We start from the raw sequence: 19,268 nt of genomic DNA on the forward strand, positions 1-19,268 counted from the left end.
GTACAGTAAAAAAACAAATATTAAAAAGAAAAACAAATAAATCAAATGTTCCAGTTACAGGTGGGTAGCCGTGTTGGTCTGCCATAGTTGAAACAAAATAGAAAATTCTTTCCAGTAGCACACTTCTTCAGATCAAATGTTGTTCTTGCTGCCTTCTAACTCCACCAGAAGACTCTAAACACAAAACTTGGACGAACAGGGCTTTGTCATTAAAACTTTCTGAATGCCACAGCTGGAAATAAAGAGCAGGTGTCTTTAGGATTAAAAACAAGTCAAGTCTAGAAGCGTATTTCACATTTTGGGTTCTTAACTGTGACATGGCTACAACTTCAAAATACAAAGAAAAATGTAGGCCTCAGAACAACAGAGCTTTGAAATGTCGTCCTGTTGGTCAGGGGCCAGTCACCTAGGGATGGTTGGTGAGGGAAGGCCCATCGTGGCCATGAGATCAAGATGGGCCCCTCAGCGCCACAACGGGGTCTGGTCCCATGCTGTATTGGTTGTTGGGTGTGGGGCAGGCCACCCCTTGGGGCATGGAAGTCACTAAAGGCATGGGGGGAGGGACATTTTAAACATTAGCCTGTACATTGTGGGGACTTGGAAGCAGCAGTCTTGAAAGGACCAGGTGCACAGGAAGGAATATATATATATATATATATATATATATATATATATATATACAGCATATGATTTAATGTTGAATTCATATCCCTTCCTGTAAAAAGGTAGGACTTCCGGTGAAAAGGGATATAGAGTACCTGCCACTTTTTTCAGTGATTGACACACGTCTTATATTCTTCTTTTGTTTATGGATCTATAGGTAAAGGTAAAGGGACCCCTGACCATTAGGTCCAGTCGTGTCCGACTCTGGGGTTGAGGCGCTCATCTTGCTTTACTGGCCGAGGGAGCCGGCGTACAGCTTCCGGGTCATGTGGCCAGCATGACTAAGCCGCTTCTGGCGAACCAGAGCAGCGCACGGAAACGCCGTTTACCTTCCCGCCAGAGAGGTTCCTCTTTATCTACTTGCACTTTGAGGTGCTTTCAAACTGCTAGGTGGGCAGGAGCTGGGACCGAGCAACGGGAGCTCACCCCGTTGCGGGGATTTGAACCACCGACCTTCTGATCAGCAAGCCCTAGGCTCTGTGATTAAACCCACAGCGCCACCCACGTCCCTATGGATCTATATACATCCCAGTTATTGTATTATAGGTTTTATACAGGTGAAACTCGAAAAATTAGAATATCGTGGAAAAGTCCATTTATGCAAGCTATTGTTTTCATTACCTACTGGAGTTTAATATATGAGATAGACTCATGACATGCAAAGCGAGATACGTCAAGCCTTTGTTTGTTATAATTGTGATGATTTGTTATTGTGATAATTTGTTATCAATTGTGATGAATTGAGTTGATGAAAACCCCAAAGTTGAGATTGTGAATTTGGGGTTCTCATCAGCTGTACGCCATAATCCTCACAATTACCGTATTTTTCGCTCCATAGGGCGCACCGGACCATAGGTCGCACCACGTTTTTAGAGGAGGAAACAAGTAAAAAAATATTTTTCTGGTTTTCCTCTTCTAAAAGCCCTGTTTTTTTGAGGATCAGCTAAAAGTTTTGCAGCTTTTTTGCAAAGGGAAAAGCCCTGGTTTTTTTGAGGATCAGCTAAATGTTTTGCAGCTTTTTTGCAAAGGTAAAAGCCCTGGTTTTTTGAGGATCAGCTAAAAAATTTGCAGCTTTTTTGGCAAAGGGGGAAAAGCAAAGCTCCTTTTGCAAAGGGGGAAAAGCCCCATTTTTATGGGGTTCAACTTACATTTTTTCTGCAGCTTCTGAAGGAAAGGGAGCCATTTCTACAGTTTCCAGACAGATAATCTAATCAGCCAGTCACATGTTGCTGGGGAAACAAACAACCTCCCTCTGCAGCACATTCAACAATGGAGGGCGGGGCTGAAAGGGAGCGGGACTCTTATCTCTCTCCCAATCTCTTGCTGATCAGCTGCTGAGCGGGTCTTTCAACACCCCCTTTTCTCCTTGTAAAATAAAAGGCATGATCCTCTTTTGGCCCCTGGGCAATTCAGCTCCAGGGACCACCATTCGCTCCATAAGACGCACAGATATTTCCCCTTACTTTTTAGGAGGAAAATAGTGCATCTTATGGAGCAAAAAATACGGTATAACAAATAAAGGCTTGACGTATCTCGCTTTGCATGTCATGAGTCTATCTCATATATTAGTTTCACCTTTTAAGTTGAATTACTGAAAGAAACGAACCTTTCCACGATATTCTAATTTTTCGAATTTCACCTGTATATTTGGTACTCTCTTTTTTTAATTTTTGTTTTATTGCCTTTCTGTGCCTTTTTTAATAATAAGATTCAACTATTTTTATGTAATTTTTTATTTATTTATGGGCATCGCAGCCATTAGATTTTGTATATACGGATAGATTATCAAGTTCCTTTAAGTTTCTTACCCTTGATTTATCTATCTTACGTTGTTGCCTTATTAATCAGGGGTCATTTCCCCCCTTTTAGTCTAGTGAGAAGCGGCCTATACAGTACTTGCTTTGAAACTCCACATAAAACACACAGCAGAGTCCTTGATGTACATAGCAGGCAGCTCCAACCATTATTATTTTTAATACGCATTAAAACATAGGCTCTCGTGTTTCATTCTAGACATTCTCACGCTTACCTGCTGGAGAAGCACCCTTGCCCTACCTTTTGCAGTGCTTGGAGGCATCTCCATCACCAAGCTCAGAGGAGAGAGAGAGAGAGAGAGAGAGAGAGAGAGAGAGGCCTCTGAAGATGACTGCATGCAAAGCAGACAGCAAAAAAAATAACTTAATATAAGTGCCTGGAGCTGCTTGGCTTTGAATGTCAGGCTGTAGTTACTTCCCATGGATGCACATGCCTGTCCACACACACACACACACACACACACAAAACCTAGCTAGAGGGAAATTCTTGCATGTCCCGCAGAAGCAGTCATTATACTAATATGAAATTAGCCTGTGTGTTTGTACACGGCAACCAGATACACATTTAAAGCCCGAAGGGGAGAGCAGCTCAGCGCCCAAATCAGCTTCCAGGACCTTGGAGACACAAGCATGCAACCCCCCAAGGCTCCATCTGGGTTGGTGGAGGGGTGGGGGGTCTTCGCTGCTGGCAGGAAAAGGGGGGTGCTCGCTCTGGCCGGTGACAGAAACGACCCCGGGGAGGGAAGTCTACGGTCCTAGGATATCCCCCCTCCTCATTTTCAGACGTTACATTCTTTGCAAACATTCATGCCTAAGGAAGGGCTGGAACAAAGCAGAGCTGCTCCAACCGGTCGGACAGGTAGAGAGAAGCTTGTTGACACCGTTATGTTTGCAGCACGCATGCTCCCTCCCAAGTTTCCTGGTGGTGCCTTTGCTCATAGACACCTTAGGAAAGGGGGTGGGGGTGAAGGGGGGGCACCTCCGGCTCCGGCGTGGGGTCTCTTGCTCTCCTTGAGAAAAGGGGTACCAGGCCGGGGGGCGCCACAGCCAGCAGAAGCCGCGACCCATTGCCAGCGCGCCTCACCTGGAAACCCCAGGGAAGGGCGGAGTTCCCAGAAAACGGAACGGGCCAGGAGGAAAGGTGAAATCGCGGAGTTATCATGCCCAGAGTCTTTCTGGTGAAGAGGAGGAACCCGCTGCCGGCCAGTCGCAGCTGGGACGAGCTGCCCGACGAAGAGAGAGCCGATACTTATGTCCCAGGTAAGGCGGAGGAAGCAGCACACCTGGCCTCCTCCCCCCCCCCCACACCGCACCTCGGCCTCAGCCTGGCTGCTGCTGGCGAAGGAGGGGAGCCGGGCTCCTCCCGCCGCCCCCAAACCGGTTAGGCTCTTCTCCAGGAGGCAGCAGTTGCCCCAAACAGTTTGTAAACCGGATTGAGACCGGCTCTGAATCCTGGCTGCAGGGGGACCTAAGCAACGGGCAGTGAAGAAACGGGAACTCTGCGTATGCTTCGATGCACCTTTGCTATCACTTCTCGTAGATGTTAGAGCCGAGTCCGGCATTGAAAAGTTTCTGCGGCTAAGCCCTGGCAAGAGCCTGGCGGATCTGAAATCGGTTTCTGCAGGAGAACTGTAACGTTTTCGGCTGCAGCCCGAACCTCCTTTGCCCGGGAGCGAGCCGTACTGAAGTCAATAGGAGTTACTTCTGAGTAGACACGCTTAGGAGCAGGCGGGATAGCGCGGGAGTCCCGTGCCGGCCAGTCTCCGGAGGGCTGCTCATATATGCTGTCCCGCCGCCGAGTTTCACGAACTTCTGGCCAAGTTAACGCGAATCGGTTTGCAGCCCCCATCCTAACCGTGTATTCAGAAGTGAATTCACTCCGAGCCAACATTGTTTGGCTGCAGCTTTTAGTCGCCCTTTCGACGAATTGCGGTCTCAGGGGGTCCTGAGGTCAGGGGCGGGGCTTCGTGGGCGGCTCTCGGCCGGGAAGGGGCCGCGTGTCACCGTTCACACGACCAGAGAGACAGACCGAGCGAGCGGCCCTTTCTGGCTTTTAACAAGAGCCGCGGAGAAGAACCCGCGCGCGGGAGGGCTGCTAGTCTCGCGCACGCGACTCGAGGGCTGCCTTCCCCGAAAGGGCAAACGAAACACGTGTCACACGACGACGCGGGAGCTGCTGCGGCGGCGCCTCGCCCGGGGCGCATTTGCGCCTCGCGGAGCCTCGTCGGGGGGCGCTCGAGGCGGAGCGCCGTGACCTTTGCGCTCGACGGCGGGCTGAGCGCTCCCGGTTGCAGCGGCGAGGCGCCGGGCGGCCACGGGACCCGCCCTGAGATCAAACAGGCCTCGGGAGGGAGCGCCTTTGTTTGCCGCGCCGCCCCCGGGGAGCTCCTGGCCCCGGCCTGAAGGCAGCCCCGCCGCGCTCCAGGTCGGACTGCCCGCGATCACGAGAAGAGGAAAGTGGATGGCCCCGAGTTAATCAGCTCTCATTTGGGAGGATCATTATTTCACTTTCAGTAACTTTCATCTCAAGTTACCCCACCCCCATTCCAGAGCATTGCCATTAACTGTAGATTAGGAGAATTCTCCATTTCACTTGCAAGCATGACGGCATCAGCTTGGGCTGCTACAGGTGCACCAAGGTGTTTGTCTTCCTAGCCAGGCCTACTAGCTTTAGGGGGCCCTAAGGCTCCTCCTCGGCCCCCTCAATATTTGTTTTAAGCAGGTTGGGCCTCCTCAGTCTTCAGGCGCTCCTGTGCACGTTGAGCGGCGCAGGTCCAGTGGCCGAACACTCGCCTCCTGTGTCATCATGTGCCTGATGTCACATGTACACAATGCGTGCCAATCTTGGGAGCAACCCGGCACCTCTGCTCTTAACGGTCATTCTACCTGTGGTCACTGCTAGGGATACAGACCTGCCTGCAACTGCCTTCAAGGGATTCCCACATGGTGGGGTTGATGTTGCCGCCAGCCTTGCCAATGGGCCTGGTGCCTGAAGCCAGCACATACATGCTTGGGGATCCTGCCACTTTCCATTCTATGTTCTTGACCAAGGCAGCATAGACATCACTGAGACAGAAGTGCAAACATGCTGGGAATGTAGTCTTGGAAGAGCACATCGTTTGAAACTGCCCTGCCATGCCCCAAATCTTCCCGTTACAGCGCATGTGGAAGGCGTTGAAGTGTCACTCCTGACGGTTGTTAGTTACCCACAATTCACTTCCATAAAGCAGTGTGCTCAACACGCAAGCTGTTGGGACATTAGCATCCCATTCTCCCATACCCTTACAACCATTACCATAACTGCCTTGCCAGTACGCAAGAACACCTAAGGAATTACAATTTCTATTTTCCCCTTGGACAAGGTTATTAATTGGGTGGTTGCAGACCAGATCCAGGCACTCTTGGAGGAAACTGATTTTCAATATCCATTTCAATCAGGGTTTAGGCCTGGTTTTGGCACAGAAACTGCTTTGGTCACCCTATATGATAGGGTAGCATATGTGGCGCCGGGGTGCAAAGATCTGCCCAGCGCGCTCCCCCCCCCCCGGTTGCCCAGTCCCAGGCGTGCAGGAGGGTGGAGCCAGGCAGCTGTCCACCTCAGCGTCTCACTGGCTCCTTCTCCCTTGAACTCGTGGCACAGAGTCGCCTGCAGCAGAAGAGCCCGTCATGGCGCTCCGACCAATGGGCAGGCTCTTCCCCGGACTCAACTCAGGCCCCAGACTCTCGGCCTGGCGCCCCTGAGAGCCCACTGCCCAGATGCCCTGCACCCCTAGCACCTATGGGTAAGACGGCCCTGGTGATGACCTCTGTCAGGAGAGAGACAGGGGAAATCATAGAATTGTAGAGTTGAAAGGGATCCAAGGGTCATCTAGTCAAACCCTCTGCAATGCAGGGATCTCAGCTAAAGTGTCCATGGCAGATGACCATCCAACCTCTGCTTCAAAACCTCCAAGGAAGGAGAGTCCACCACCTCCCAAAGGAGACCGTTCCACTGTTGAACGGCTCTTACCCTCAGAAAGTTCTTCCTGATGTTTAGTCGGAATCTCCTTTTTTGTAACCTGATTATGTATCAATCTACAGAAGCTTATGACAACCTTAGTGTTGTTATCCAGTCTCCTGGTGGTGTTTTAAAATAAAGGAGCCCAGACAAGCAACCGCTTAGGTGTAGGGAGTTATTTTGCAGATAACTGTGTTAAATGTGCAGATATCAGAGGGTGAGGCTGGTGTGGGAAAATGATGTCAGGGGGACAGTAGCTCCTGCTTCAAACTCTGGGAATCCAACACGCAGGCAACTCTTTTACTGGAACTGGCTTTTGTGTGATGCAGAATGATTAGCTTATTGTTCTGTATCCCAGGTCCGTGAAACAGATCAGGCCCTATCAAATAAGTGAATAATTCCAGGAGTACGTTGCAAAAATCATCATGCATATGAATGCTCCCTGTTTCTGTCATTTAACCGTGTGCTCAATCTCCAGGAGAGGTGAAGCATGTCCTGCTCAACTATCGCAATGAAGATAGCTGCAGCTTAGAGAGCAGCAGTAGCAGCAGCAGCAGCAGCAGGGACACAGAGGCTGCCAACACCTCGGCCCCTGAATCCACACCAGAGGAGGCACTTCTGGACTCGGCAGTGAACCGCCCCACAGTCAGATCCAAAATCAAGGTACAGACTGTTATTGTGAATGAAGGTCACAGGTGGTCAGGGAATGTTCCTTCTGTATGACTAGGGGCTGACGTATGTGGTTAATCTGACAAAATCTTAGATGGTTTTAACATTTCTAGACACGTATAAAGAAGCAACATTTACACAAGCAGCACAGGTCTAGCCCAGCCATGTCCAACAGGTAGATTGTGATCCACCGGTAGATCACTGGACGCCTGCGGTAGATCACTGGTAGATCAATGGCCCCCCCCCCAAGAAGCTGAACAACTGTGGCTCCCCTAAAAAACAATTTACCTCCTCGAAAAATGGGTCTCCTTCCTAAAAAAGCTCAACAACTTTGATCTGAACCCCCAAAAAGGAGGTAGATCACTACCAGTTTTTAACTCTGCGAGTAGATCGCAGTCTCTTTGGAGCTGGCCAACCCGGTCTTCCCAATTCGTCTGGTCAGTATTCCTCATGCAAGCTTTGAATTTTGATAAATAACTGTAACTGAAAATGTCTACTCTTGTCACTGCTAGTGGAAAGTCACTTTCTTATACAATGACTATTGTTTGACTAGAAGCAGATTTTGGAGCACTAGTCATTGTCTACCATTAATGCGTAGAGCAGCTACTCACCCTGTCCTTCCATCAGGTTTCATAAAGTTGGAATGTGATTTGTAGAGCATTGATACAAACCTCAGACATTTGCCAAAACTCAGATCAATGCGGTTGAGGGCCTCTGACCAAGTCAAGTCTACTGTTGGGCAAGACCTCATCTTGGAGCCTTTGATACCGTTCCCCATGGTATCCTTTCGGATTGTCTTCCTGGGATTAAGAATTGGGAGCACTGTATGGCTGCTGAGTCCAGGGAGTAGCACTGGGATATTGCTTTTCATGCCCCTGGCAGTAAGGATCTTGCCTCTATATCCCTACCTCCATGTTATCATCGACACCAAACTTGTGAGAAATCACCAAAATTGTGAGAAATAAGAAATCATGTGAGTTAACATTCCAATAGAGGAGCAGAAGGGAATCACAAGAGTTGTCTGATAAGAAATAATATTTAAATTTTATATTTTAAAATAGCTATACGTCATTATCCCAAGGAAATAAGGCAACTGGCAGACACATAGTTTGTCAGTTGCAGATTGGCAGACCTAAAGTTCTGCAGGCTAGGAAAGATCTGAGGGGCCTCACCAGCTCCTCAGTCAGGACCTGTGACTCTAAAATCCTGTTTTGTTTTCCTCTCTTAGTTCACGACTGGCATTTGTGGCGAGGCCTTGTTGTACAATTGTGAGCTATGTGGCAAAGGATTTCGCCTGCAGCGCATGCTGAACCGCCACACCAAGTGTCACAGTCAAGTGAAGAGGCACTTGTGCACCTTCTGTGGGAAAGGATTCAATGATACTTTTGATCTGAAAAGACACGTAAGGACACATACAGGTAAGAAATGAGATGCACTTTCCATTCTTTCGGAATGTCCATAGGAAAGTTTGCACTATTGACTGTTCATTTAAAGCATTTTTCTTCTACTCTTCAAGGGGAAAAGAGAAGTTCCCAGAGCAGCTTAGAAATCTCAGTGATAAAACAGATAAGCCCATTTGCTTTTTGCATATGAACACACCAAGTAAAGGTAAAGGGACCCCTGACCATTAGGTCCAGTCGTGTCCAACTCTGGGGTTGCAGCGCTCATCTTGCATTACTGGCCAAGGGAGCTGGCGTACAGCTTCCTGGTCATGTGGCCAGCATGACTAAGCCGCTTCTGGTGAACCAGAGCAGCGCACGGAAACGCTGTTTACCTTCCCGCCAGAGCGGTACCTATTTATCTACTTGCACTTTGACGTGCTTTCGAACTGCTAGGTGGGCAGGAGCTGGGGCCGAGCAATGGGAGCTCACCCAGTCTCGGGGATTTGAACCGCTGACCTTCTGATCAGCAAGCCCTAGGCTCTGTGGTTTAACCCACAGCGCCACCCACATCTTAGAAATCTCAGTGATAAAACAGATAAGCCCATTTGTTTTTTGCACATGAACACACCAAGTAGCTCCTGGTTAAAAACAGGAGTGGCGGACTTCAAGGCCAGGGCGCAAATGTAGACCCTCAGACCTCAGTGTCCAACTGTGGAAATCTGCCCAGGCCACGTGCTCTTGCTGGCCCTGCTCTGCACCCTTCTCTAGTGATTTTACCCCACTGGACTGTGGCAATACCGCTGGCCATGGCCTCTTTCCCTATTCCTGCTCATCTAAGGTTGCTAACAGGCAACTTGCAGCATGCACATGTTTAAGCTGTGCGGTCACAGCTTTATGTGCCTGGTGGCCATGCGGCTGAAATTGCACCAATTAGACACACACAAGGCAGAGTGCTGAAAAGCTCTTCTGGGTTCTGGGAAGGTTTCAGATGAGTTCTAAGAGCCTCCAGAGCCCGGTAAGCAAGGCCTGCTGCCTTCAGGGAAGTAGGGGTGGTTGCATCGGGGCGCTTTCCGGGGTCGTTCTGACCATACACGGTTTTGGCTTTACAAGCAATCCCCCAGAACGTAACCTAGCACAAGTTGCAAGCCTACTGTATTCCTCTGAAAAGGAGCAGCAAATACTAACACTGCTGTGTGTATTCTCTGTTTTGTGTTCGTTTCAAATTAAAAGGCAGCGTTCAGCTAATGCAAATACTGCACTGTTAATCTTGAGCTCTCCAGCACACTTCCCCCCAAACATTCTTATTTTTCTAATTTTATATAATTAAGTATGCATTTTTAAATTAATTTCTAGATTTCCCCTCTAGTTTTGACAGCTTTGGGGAGGGAAAAGAAGCTATGCAAGACACTGAAGCCTGGTGCAACTATTATAAATATTACCCAGTTTCTCCCTTATAAGTATTTTCAAACATATATTTTCAGCTCTAAAGGACAGAAGCAAATTTCTGAGTTCTACAGAAATATTAATTTTGTGGCCTGTACCACGTTCAACCCTTTCCACCTAAGAATTACAACATACACATAGCAACGAGAAACATCATCAGCTACAGTTTGCAGTGATCAAATCTGTAAATGTATGTAGTGGAGTTAAATGCTGGGGATTATTTTTAGAATGTTCCTTAAAGTTCCTAAAAATTACATTGCAGGAATCCGCCCATACAAATGTGAGATCTGCAACAAAGCCTTTACCCAGCGTTGTTCCCTGGAATCACACCTTAAAAAGATCCACGGAGTGCAGCAACAATATGCTTACAAACAACGAAGAGATAAACTGTATGTCTGTGAAGATTGTGGCTACACAGGCCCAACTCAAGAGGACTTGTACATGCACATCAGTAATATTCATCCTGGAAGCGCTCTTCTGAAGAAAACATCCAAAAAACTTGCAGCTGTTTTGCAAAACAAACCAATCTCTCCGATGGAGATGAGCCCAGAAGAGACTGAGGAGCAACAGTAATACTGCACTGCATTGTAGTGGCCAAATGAGTTGGAAGTTTACAATTGTCTGAAGTCGGGTTGCCAAGTGTCATGGTCTGACAAAACGTTTCAGGGTTTTAGTGGCCCTGTTGAAATCTCTAGGGGAAGGGAAGACTGAAATCCCTTGGGCAGGCAGGCAGGCAAGCTAGCATCTGTTTGGCTTGAGTTTTTAACTATTCTCACTGTTAGTACACACAGGCCCATTAGATCAGATTCTTCCCTTGACCTGTCTGGTGCTGCCTTCAGCCTACATCTGATGTCACCAAACTCTGCTCGTACCCTTGCAGGATTTACCTACTGAGCTGCAAAGTGCCATCCTTTAAGCTCCCTATTCTCTGAACTCTAGGAGACAGGGCAACCCTGACCAGAACTGAATTCAAAAGGAAGACAGCACTCAACCTGGTCTGATCAAACTGTCTAGGTACTTAATTTCTGAACGTGAATAAAATCTCCCCAGTATGGGGCGAACATAGTGCAGTACATAGCATAATCTGAATTGTGCTTGGTTCTCTCTCAGCCTTTGTACAGACATCTAATGCGTGCCTTTGATAAAGAAAGAGTAACCCACGGCTATAACATATTTGACCAAAATAACTGTATTTAATTTGAATACAGGTAACTGGCTTAGAATTCAAATAAAATATATTTTGTCAATAACACAATGACCATCATTTGTATCCCCCCCAAAAAACCAAAGTCTTCTATGAAATATTCCAATAAAGTTATTTATGACTATATTCGAAAGCCTGTTTTGTGTCCAAGCATGTGGTGGCGCTCCCTCTGTGGTGCCCACCCAGCTCCCATTTTGGTTAGTGGGAAGAGAACTGAGCTACGCTAGCTCAAGGGCTGGTGTCAGAGAGGTGCTTCTGGGGGCAGGGCAGGGAACCAAAGGGTTTAGGTGCCTGTGGATCCTCAGTCTTGGCAGTGTACGTCCAATGCCCAGCTCCCACACTAGCAGGGCATCTATGGCTGTGGAGCTTTCCACAGGCTTACTGGGGTGGGATGGGGTGGCGTAAGTCCCCTCCCTGCATCGGACCTCCCTCTCTGCTGGTAGGGCAGGACCTCAACTGTATCCACGGCTCCTCGGATGGCTCTTGGCTAGCTTTGGAATGGCACCCAAATTAGCAATAGATTTAAGTGTGGATTTCCACACAGCTTTTGAATCAGAGCTATGTCCTGGGAACACAACGTAATCCATCTATGCAAACCATTTTTCATTCAGGCAATGTCTTCCTAGAATATATTGTTTGTAGTCAAGTCACCTCAAAATAGCACCTCAACAGTTTGGAGCAAGGCAGTCAGTGTTTGTGCAATTTCAAATTTAATCTGCTGCTTGGAATATGATTCACGTTATAAACTTTTCACGCAATGGAATCCCTCTGTAGCAGGAGCAGTCCTGACCCCAGGGATGACTGATTTTGGTGTGAAGAATAATTCCACCCTCCCCCCCTTTTTTTTTACAGTAGACCCAGCATAAGATCTTTTCACCATGATAGGAGTTGTTAATCACCTGTCATGGATGCGAAAGAGTGGTGGGAGGCACCAGTTGGGGAACCCCCAAGGGAACCACCAGGGGACTGGAGGTGGGATGACGATGACTGGTCAGAGGGAGAAGGCACAGCTGTGCTCCCTGCATCAGAGGCCCAGGCAGCCAATTGTACCTCAGCTAAGCAGAATTAACCCGAAGGGAAATTCTCTGTGCAATCACGGCTGCCAGAAGGAGCAACTCTTAGCTTCATACCACCCAGTATGTTTTCCTGGTAGCATTCAGTTCCTTCATTTGCTGCAAAGTAATAAAAAAGCAGTCTACCTTAAAGGGACTTAAATTTAAAAGGGGTCACACAATTCCAAAGTCTTTCTCTTTATATTCTTCCAGGCGAAGCAGCCACTTGTTCCAGTACTGAGAGCATAGCTCAGAGTCTATGTAATGTGCATGTGCAGGAGAACCGTCTTTGTAGGCGACCACAAGGAGGCCACAGTCAACCTGAGGAACAAAGCAAGTTCGGCAGAAGTTATGCAATTTCAGATCCTATAACTGCACAAGCGAAATGATCAGCAAAGCGACTTCTTTGTTCTAGACTTAGTCTTTGACTCTTTCTGCAGAATGAATTTGCTAGACATGCACATAGAGCTAACACTACAGTGTGGATTGGGCAAGTGAGTGGTAGAGCTCTCTGTGGGTGGAGGAAGCTTTTTCCTCTAGCTCAGTCCCTACTCAGGCAACTTACCTGGTTTCCTTCTGGAACAGGGCAGGAAGAGGCCTCTTTCCCCCCATGCCCATCACAGAAACCAAGCAAACAAACTACTTTGCCCCAGCTCACCCAAGATAGAGCAACAATACCATTTTCCCCTCCCCACCCTTCACTGTCCTTATTTTTCTGGAATGCCATAGGATAAAACAGATTCACCTCCAGAATGAGCATGTGGAAATAAGAGGCAGCAAGTGCAAAAACTTATTTGAATTGTCATGCTACTCAGCAGCTGCCCAGATTACTGACCTGAAAGTTGTAATTGGCATCATGGTTAATGGCTCCTATGTATGCTGCAACCTGGAGTGGATTGTCAAACGTATTCCGAAGAAACGGTTTCGCTTTCCCTGATGTCTTCCATTCAATTACACATAATTTCCCTCTGTGTGCCCAGGCGTAAAAAGAAAACACAGTTATGAATCAGCCAGCCCAAATGCTTGTGCTTGTTACAGACCCTCCTCGCTGAGGGAGAGGGGTGAGGGCTTGTCCAACACCACACAGCAAGTCCACCCCTCTTCTCCAGCTCCCAGTGAGATGAGGCTGCTTCCGGTTGTATAAATTCATCAGCGAAGTTACTCATTGCTGACACAAGTGCTTCTAAAATCAGCACAGCATAAGAGAGAGCCCATCCCAGGGCCCAGGTGAAGAGTGGGGACTTGTGCTGATGTCAGGCTGCAGAGCTTGTGGAAGCCACTCAGCTGCCTGATGCAGAGATAGCTCCTCCTCCTGTTTCGTTACTTCAATAGAGGTGGCAATTTAGATGTGCCAAAGCTCTCTGGAGCCTCTCTCCTGATAGTTCCTTCATCTGATGAAGGGGCTAAGGAATGTAGGGTCCTTCAAGAGTGAATAACTTTGGACAAGGTACCCCTGAAAGTGCTTGTACACAATATGAAGAGAAATCAGATTTAATGTATTTGTTATGTGTGCGTTTTAATAATAATAATTTTTTTAAGGTTCTTGTACTGCAGCTTTGCTGCCATGGCAGCAAATACTAGGTAGCTTTACGGCAGTAAAATTTAAAAATGTAAAATCTATCAATCTCCTACTATTAAACGATCTCCAAGGCCATCTCATCCAGAATGCCTTGCACAGAGGAAGGTCCCTTTCAAAGAATGAGACATTCATAGAATCATAGAGTTGGAAGAGACCACAAGGGCCATCCAGTCCAACCCCCTGCCAAGCAGGAAACACCATCAAAGCATTCCTGACAGATGGCTGTCAAGCCTCTGCTTAAAGACCTCCAAAGAAGGAGACTCCACCACACTCCTTGGCAGCAAATTCCACTGCCGAACAGCTCTTACTGTCAGGAAGTTCTTCCTAATGTTTAGGTGGAATCTTCTTTCTTGTAGTTTGAATCCATTGCCCCGTGTCCGCTTCTCTGGAGCAGCAGAAAACAACCTTTCACCCTCCTCTATATGACATCCTTTTATATATTTGAACATGGCTATCATATCACCCCTTAACCTTCTCTTCTCCAGGCTAAACATACCCAGCTCCCTAAGACGTTCCTCATAAGGCATCGTTTCCAGGCCTTTGACCATTTTGGTTGCCCTCCTCTGGACACGTTCCAGCATATCAGTATCCTTCTTGAACTGGGCACCATTGCAGAGCCATGCAAGAGTGCAGCTGCCTGCATTGCTACCTGCCTCCTCTTCGTAAAGAGGAAACCCAAAGAACTATGACAGTTAAAGAAATAAATATTTACTATAAGCTACAAAATACCCTATGGGTTTAAGCATGCTTTGCTGTCTCTGCTCCTCCTTTCTCCTTAATTTATGATAAATTATTTGTGCAGCAGGACCCCATCATTTATGCATGAAAGAAATATATGCAAAGGTGGTACAAAAGGAAGGTGGCAATGACTATGCAGAATCCCTCTACTCTTTTTCTCTGGGTGGCCTATTTTGCTGGTTTAGTAAGCACAAAGCCACCCAATTAATTATTAGGGAAAAGGATGAGCTAATTGAGTCACTTTGGGCAAGCTGCTTTCTTTCTTGGCTTCACTCTTGACCCAACTCCCGAGTTTGGGAGAGGGTGAATGGGATGAGGTCTCCTGTGTCACAGTTTGCAGCATAGGGCAGGTATACATCTAGATAGTTTTAAACCTTTAGGGAAAAGGCACCTGAAGTTAGACACTTTTGTCCCAGTGGTTTCAATGCGAAAGCAAAGCATACCTGTATGCCTAGGTCAACATAACTTTAAAGCTCCAGTTACAGGTGGGTAGCCGTGTTGGTCTGCCATAGTCAAAACAAACAAACAAAAATCCTTCCAGTAGCACCTTAGAGACCAACTAAGTTTGTTCTTGGTAAGAGCTTTCGTGTGCATACCAAGAACAAACTTAGTTGGTCTCTAAGGTGCTACTGGAAGGATTTTTTTATTTTTTAAAAACTTTAAAGCATTTAACATTGTTTGGAGCGTTCACGTACAGTATTATGCAAAGTTAGCCTCTCACCGATATTCTGCCACACAATCCACTAGGCCTTGGTAATGAAGGGTCTCATGCTGTACCGCACTTTCAAGGACTCTCACTCCAGTAACATGTTGCAGCACATGCTGCACACTTCTTATGTAGCCAGATACACTGGTGTCTTCTTCCTGCTCCACAGAGATTTCTTCAGCTAAAAGTAAAGTTTCCATGGCTGCATGGAATAATTTACCTTGTTGAAAGATATCTGCAAAACAAGAAAAAAGAATTATACTGAGTAATTACTCAAACTTTGGCTTTGCAAGGTTAATGCTGCGGACCATTTCACACATATATTGAACATTAGTTTATTTCATAACCTGATTACTCGGAACTTGATGACTTGCAGATCAATGTATGAACTGCTTTGACTGAACAGTAGCGTGTTCATATTCATCTACTATATATTTTGATGGCTTGTGAGTTTGTCCACTATAGAGAGTATGAAAGTAATAAAAATGGGGGAAGACAACTTGGGGTGTCAAGAGAAGGGCAGTATATACTGTAATGCACATTCAAGGACTCACACTTAACATCTTGTTAAATTAGGAATCGTAGGGGAAATGCTTCATAACCCAAGATCCAAGGCACCTGACCCTCAATAATCTGTAAACAGCCTAAGCAACTATAGCATTCTAGTGCCAAGAATGACCTGATTCACAGTAGACTCCTGAAGAAAAGTTCCTTCTACTCCCTTAGCATTTGTTCTCTGTGTGTTCAGACAGCTCTCAAGATATCATTGCCAAACTCTGCACAAGGGTTCCCAAAGTGGTCATAGCAGTTTTCATCAAAGTTGATCACCGGCCATCATTTTTAATCAAGATGGCGGTCCAAAATGTGACTCTAGCATGACTTTGGCCAATTTTTGATGTTAAGGGTCCAGTTTGATGTGGCTTCACCAATAATGGTTCCAACCTGCACCAATTTCTACTGAGCCAGTCAGCTGCTGAAAACTAATGAAGTCTATAGGTAAGGTAAAGGGACCCCTGACCATTAGGTCCAGTCGTGTCCGACTCTGGGGTTGCGGCGCTCATCTCACGTTACTGGCCGAGGGAGCCGGCGTACAGCTTCCGGGTCATGTGGTGGCCAGCATGACAAAGCCGCTTCTGGCGAACCAGAGCAGCGCACGGAAATGCCATTTACCTTCCCACCGGAGCGGTACCTATTTATCTACTTGCACTTTTGACGTGCTTTCGAACTGCTAGGTGGGCAGGAGCTGGGACCGAGCAACGGGAGCTCACCCCATCGCGGGGATTTGAACCGCCGACTTTCTGATCAGCAAGCCCTAGGCTCTGTGGTTTAACCCACAGCGCGACCCGCGACCCATTGAAGTCTATAATGGGTGCCAATTACCTAGGTTGCACATTATGTCCCTTAACTATGGTTTATTAATGATGGCTTATTCATGAAAACAAGCCATGGTTTGTTGCTGGCTTACTAACATTAACTATGACTTAGTGTTACAAGTGAAAACAGGCACCTGTAGTTTGCTGTGTCACCCCACCCAAATCACTTGTTGAACAACAAAGGTGCTAGACAAGGGTGGCTTCAAAATAAAGCCACTCTGTTCCCAGCTCCTCTCACTGGTGCTTTTCCTGAAGCTGACATTGCTGGAAACTCTGCCTAGTAACTGGACTCCTTTTGCTACTGAACTCCACTCCCCACTTTGAGTCACAGCTGCAGCTTAAACTGGAGTTGCAAACTTCTTCGAACAATCACTTTGTGACAGCTGCATGCTTGACTGATTTTAGATGGTGAATGAATGAACCAAATTTGTGATCATGCTGTGACCCTTAAATTTAATCCCTTGTTTAGCTTGTATCTGATGCAGTATCTGCCTCTGAAAAGGTTTTTAAGCTGCATCTGTCCTATGTGACCTTAATGTAAAGTTCTTGCAACAACAACAAAAAACCCTTCTGGGTGTGTTATATTTATGCTGTTAGGATGGGGGTTCAAACAGATGGACTTGCACAGTTGGAAAAGGGGATGTGTGTGAAGTGCTGTCTTGAAACAAATGCACTTTATCCAGGTAAGAAGAGCTCACAGCTTTGATAGCAAAGCACAGAAAGAAAATACAGAGTGGGTGTTGAGCAAAATGAGGTTCCATTTCTGACACTGATTTGACTAACAGATTAAACTTACTGATGTGTGCATTAGTAAAAGCAGTCAAGGCCTCCGGCAGCAGAGGGGGAGGGGAAAGGCAGAGGGTGGCTCTAACATTGCTGATTCTTACTGAACTCAGAACATGGAATCATTGAATAATTCACCCCTTTCTAGGATGTTCCATTATATATAATCAATGCATTTAGTCATTGCTTACTTTTAGTGTATTCGGCAAAACCCTCTGTCCCAAGTTCTAGAATCATCCGCTGTTTCCACTTCTCCAGATAAAAAGCTTGCTCCACAGGCATGGTCTGTTGTAGAACAGCTGTCACACTAGCCAAGTTTTTCCTTTGCAAACTGATTTGCAAAGGCTGTCCCGGAGCAGTTTCTTGAGGCAAAGAGCTCTTATTGGGATTCATTAGAGGAATCCAGTTCCTACAAACTTTTGGTTGATCCTCCTGGTCTGAGTTCTTATATTTCTTTTGTGGTCCATTTAGCATGTTACCTTCTTCAAATACTAATTCAGGTCTCTGAGAACTGTCTTTATAGGATGTGAGGTAGTTGATCAAATCTCTGTATTTTTCTTGGTCAATGTTTTCATACCGGATGGTTGTTTTCTTCTTCCCATAGAGAGAGCACGAAGCAGCAAGTGATCTAAACCTGAATCCTTCCTGGTTCAACATTCCTCTCAACAACATTGGGACTCTCCAATATTTTCTGTTAATGCAGAGAAATGACATCATACTGCAAGACAGTATTTACAGAAGGCTGACTCCAGAAGATATTTCATTGAGAAATGCTTCTACTTTCCCATGATTTTCCTATTAAATATAAAAAAAGCTTTGGTTATTTGCTGTGTGCTGTCATCAGGTCTGCCACTACTACTGTCAAGGTGATACATCAAATATACTTCAGACAGCAGATTTTTAGGTAACAGTGAAGTGCAGCAAAGTATGACATATTCAATAAATAATTGCATTTTTACCAAAAGGGGCACAATTTAATCCTAAAATGTATTGGGCTCCCCAACTACTATCATGTCTTCTTAGCTGCACTGACAATTCTCTCTGAGGCACATTTCCTCAGAAGGAAGCGCCGTTAGTATCAGAGATAACCCGTTTCTCCCCCCCCCAAAAAAAACTTGAGTCTCCAGCTGTTTTCGGACTACAAGTCCCTTCATCCCTGACCACGGGTCCTGCTAGCTAGGGATGATGGGAGTTGTAGTTCGAAAAAACCGCCGGCGACCCGAGTTTGGGAAACGGCTGTTTTGGGATCCGAACCGGAGGCTTTTCCGTCACCACCGGGCCGCTTTCGCAGCTGAATAAAGCCGGAGTGAAAGACAACTCCTTAAGAGCCACCTGAATAAGAGGAGGTGGCTCGACCTCCACGTCCCGCGGGAGCGACACCGGCCTCAAACATCCCGACGGCCTCCTTCAGCGGCTCACCTCACAACGTCACTTCCGCTCGCCTTGTCCGCCGGAAGCAAAGACAGGCGGGAGGAAAAGGAGAAGAGAAGGCGAGAGATAGAACATGATGAATGCTACGCGCGGAAGGATATTCCGGGATTCAATGCACCTCCCCTTCCCTCCCCATCCACCCGACGGGAGGAATCCAGAAGCGAAACATAGTTTCTGTCCTTACTTCGTGTGCATTTTTTTTTAATTTGTGTGCTTCAATCCATTTGGCATAGTGCGATTTAGTAAAAGCTTTCTGTGTTGGGAATCCTTTCTATGCCGAGAGGGATCCGCCCAAGCCTCTTGTGTTTGACCACAAAGGGACAGGGTTCCAGGTTTTAGGGGGCCCTCGGCAAAGCGCCCCCAAACGGCCTCTCCACTGGCCAGCCTGGACAGCTCTTCCAGTGCCCCGCCATGTAGCCGCTGAGGATACGGGT

General features: G+C 46.9%; 2 protein-coding genes across 2 annotated transcripts; one reads left to right on the top strand and one right to left on the bottom strand.

Annotated features, from left to right (window-relative positions):
- The first annotated feature begins 3,509 nt into the window (after nt 1–3,509).
- OVOL2 (ovo like zinc finger 2) lies at nt 3,510–11,239 on the top strand. Its single transcript, XM_033154268.1, has 4 exons — nt 3,510–3,737; nt 6,953–7,137; nt 8,372–8,561; nt 10,231–11,239. The coding sequence occupies exons 1-4, from the start codon at nt 3,638–3,640 to the stop codon at nt 10,539–10,541; spliced, it is 786 nt and encodes a 261-aa protein (XP_033010159.1). The 5' UTR covers nt 3,510–3,637; the 3' UTR covers nt 10,542–11,239.
- A 622-nt stretch (nt 11,240–11,861) lies between these two features.
- On the bottom strand, nt 11,862–18,755 carry MGME1 (mitochondrial genome maintenance exonuclease 1). Its single transcript, XM_033154267.1, has 5 exons — nt 18,736–18,755; nt 17,595–18,198; nt 15,263–15,482; nt 13,060–13,192; nt 11,862–12,545 (listed from the first exon to the last, which is right to left on the bottom strand). Exons 2-5 carry the CDS (start codon nt 18,118–18,120, stop codon nt 12,399–12,401), a joined length of 1,026 nt encoding a protein of 341 aa, XP_033010158.1. The 5' UTR covers nt 18,121–18,198; nt 18,736–18,755; the 3' UTR covers nt 11,862–12,398.
- Between the last annotated feature and the right edge of the window lie 513 nt (nt 18,756–19,268).

Source organism: Lacerta agilis, chromosome 7, assembly GCF_009819535.1.
Source record: "Lacerta agilis isolate rLacAgi1 chromosome 7, rLacAgi1.pri, whole genome shotgun sequence".
NCBI lineage: Eukaryota > Metazoa > Chordata > Lepidosauria > Squamata > Lacertidae > Lacerta > Lacerta agilis.

Coding starts and splice junctions, on each gene's coding strand:
- OVOL2 (XM_033154268.1), top strand. CDS start 3,638: ATGCCCAGAGTCTTTCTGGTGAAGAGGAGGAACCCGCTGCCGGCCAGT. Junction 3,738..6,952: donor AGCCGATACTTATGTCCCAG/GTAAGGCGGAGG, acceptor CTCAATCTCCAG/GAGAGGTGAAGCATGTCCTG. Junction 8,562..10,230: donor ACACGTAAGGACACATACAG/GTAAGAAATGAG, acceptor ATTACATTGCAG/GAATCCGCCCATACAAATGT.
- MGME1 (XM_033154267.1), bottom strand. CDS start 18,120: ATGATGTCATTTCTCTGCATTAACAGAAAATATTGGAGAGTCCCAATG. Junction 15,483..17,594: donor TTTTGCCGAATACACTAAAA/GTAAGCAATGAC, acceptor CTTGTTTTGCAG/ATATCTTTCAACAAGGTAAA. Junction 13,193..15,262: donor GATTGTGTGGCAGAATATCG/GTGAGAGGCTAA, acceptor CTGGGCACACAG/AGGGAAATTATGTGTAATTG.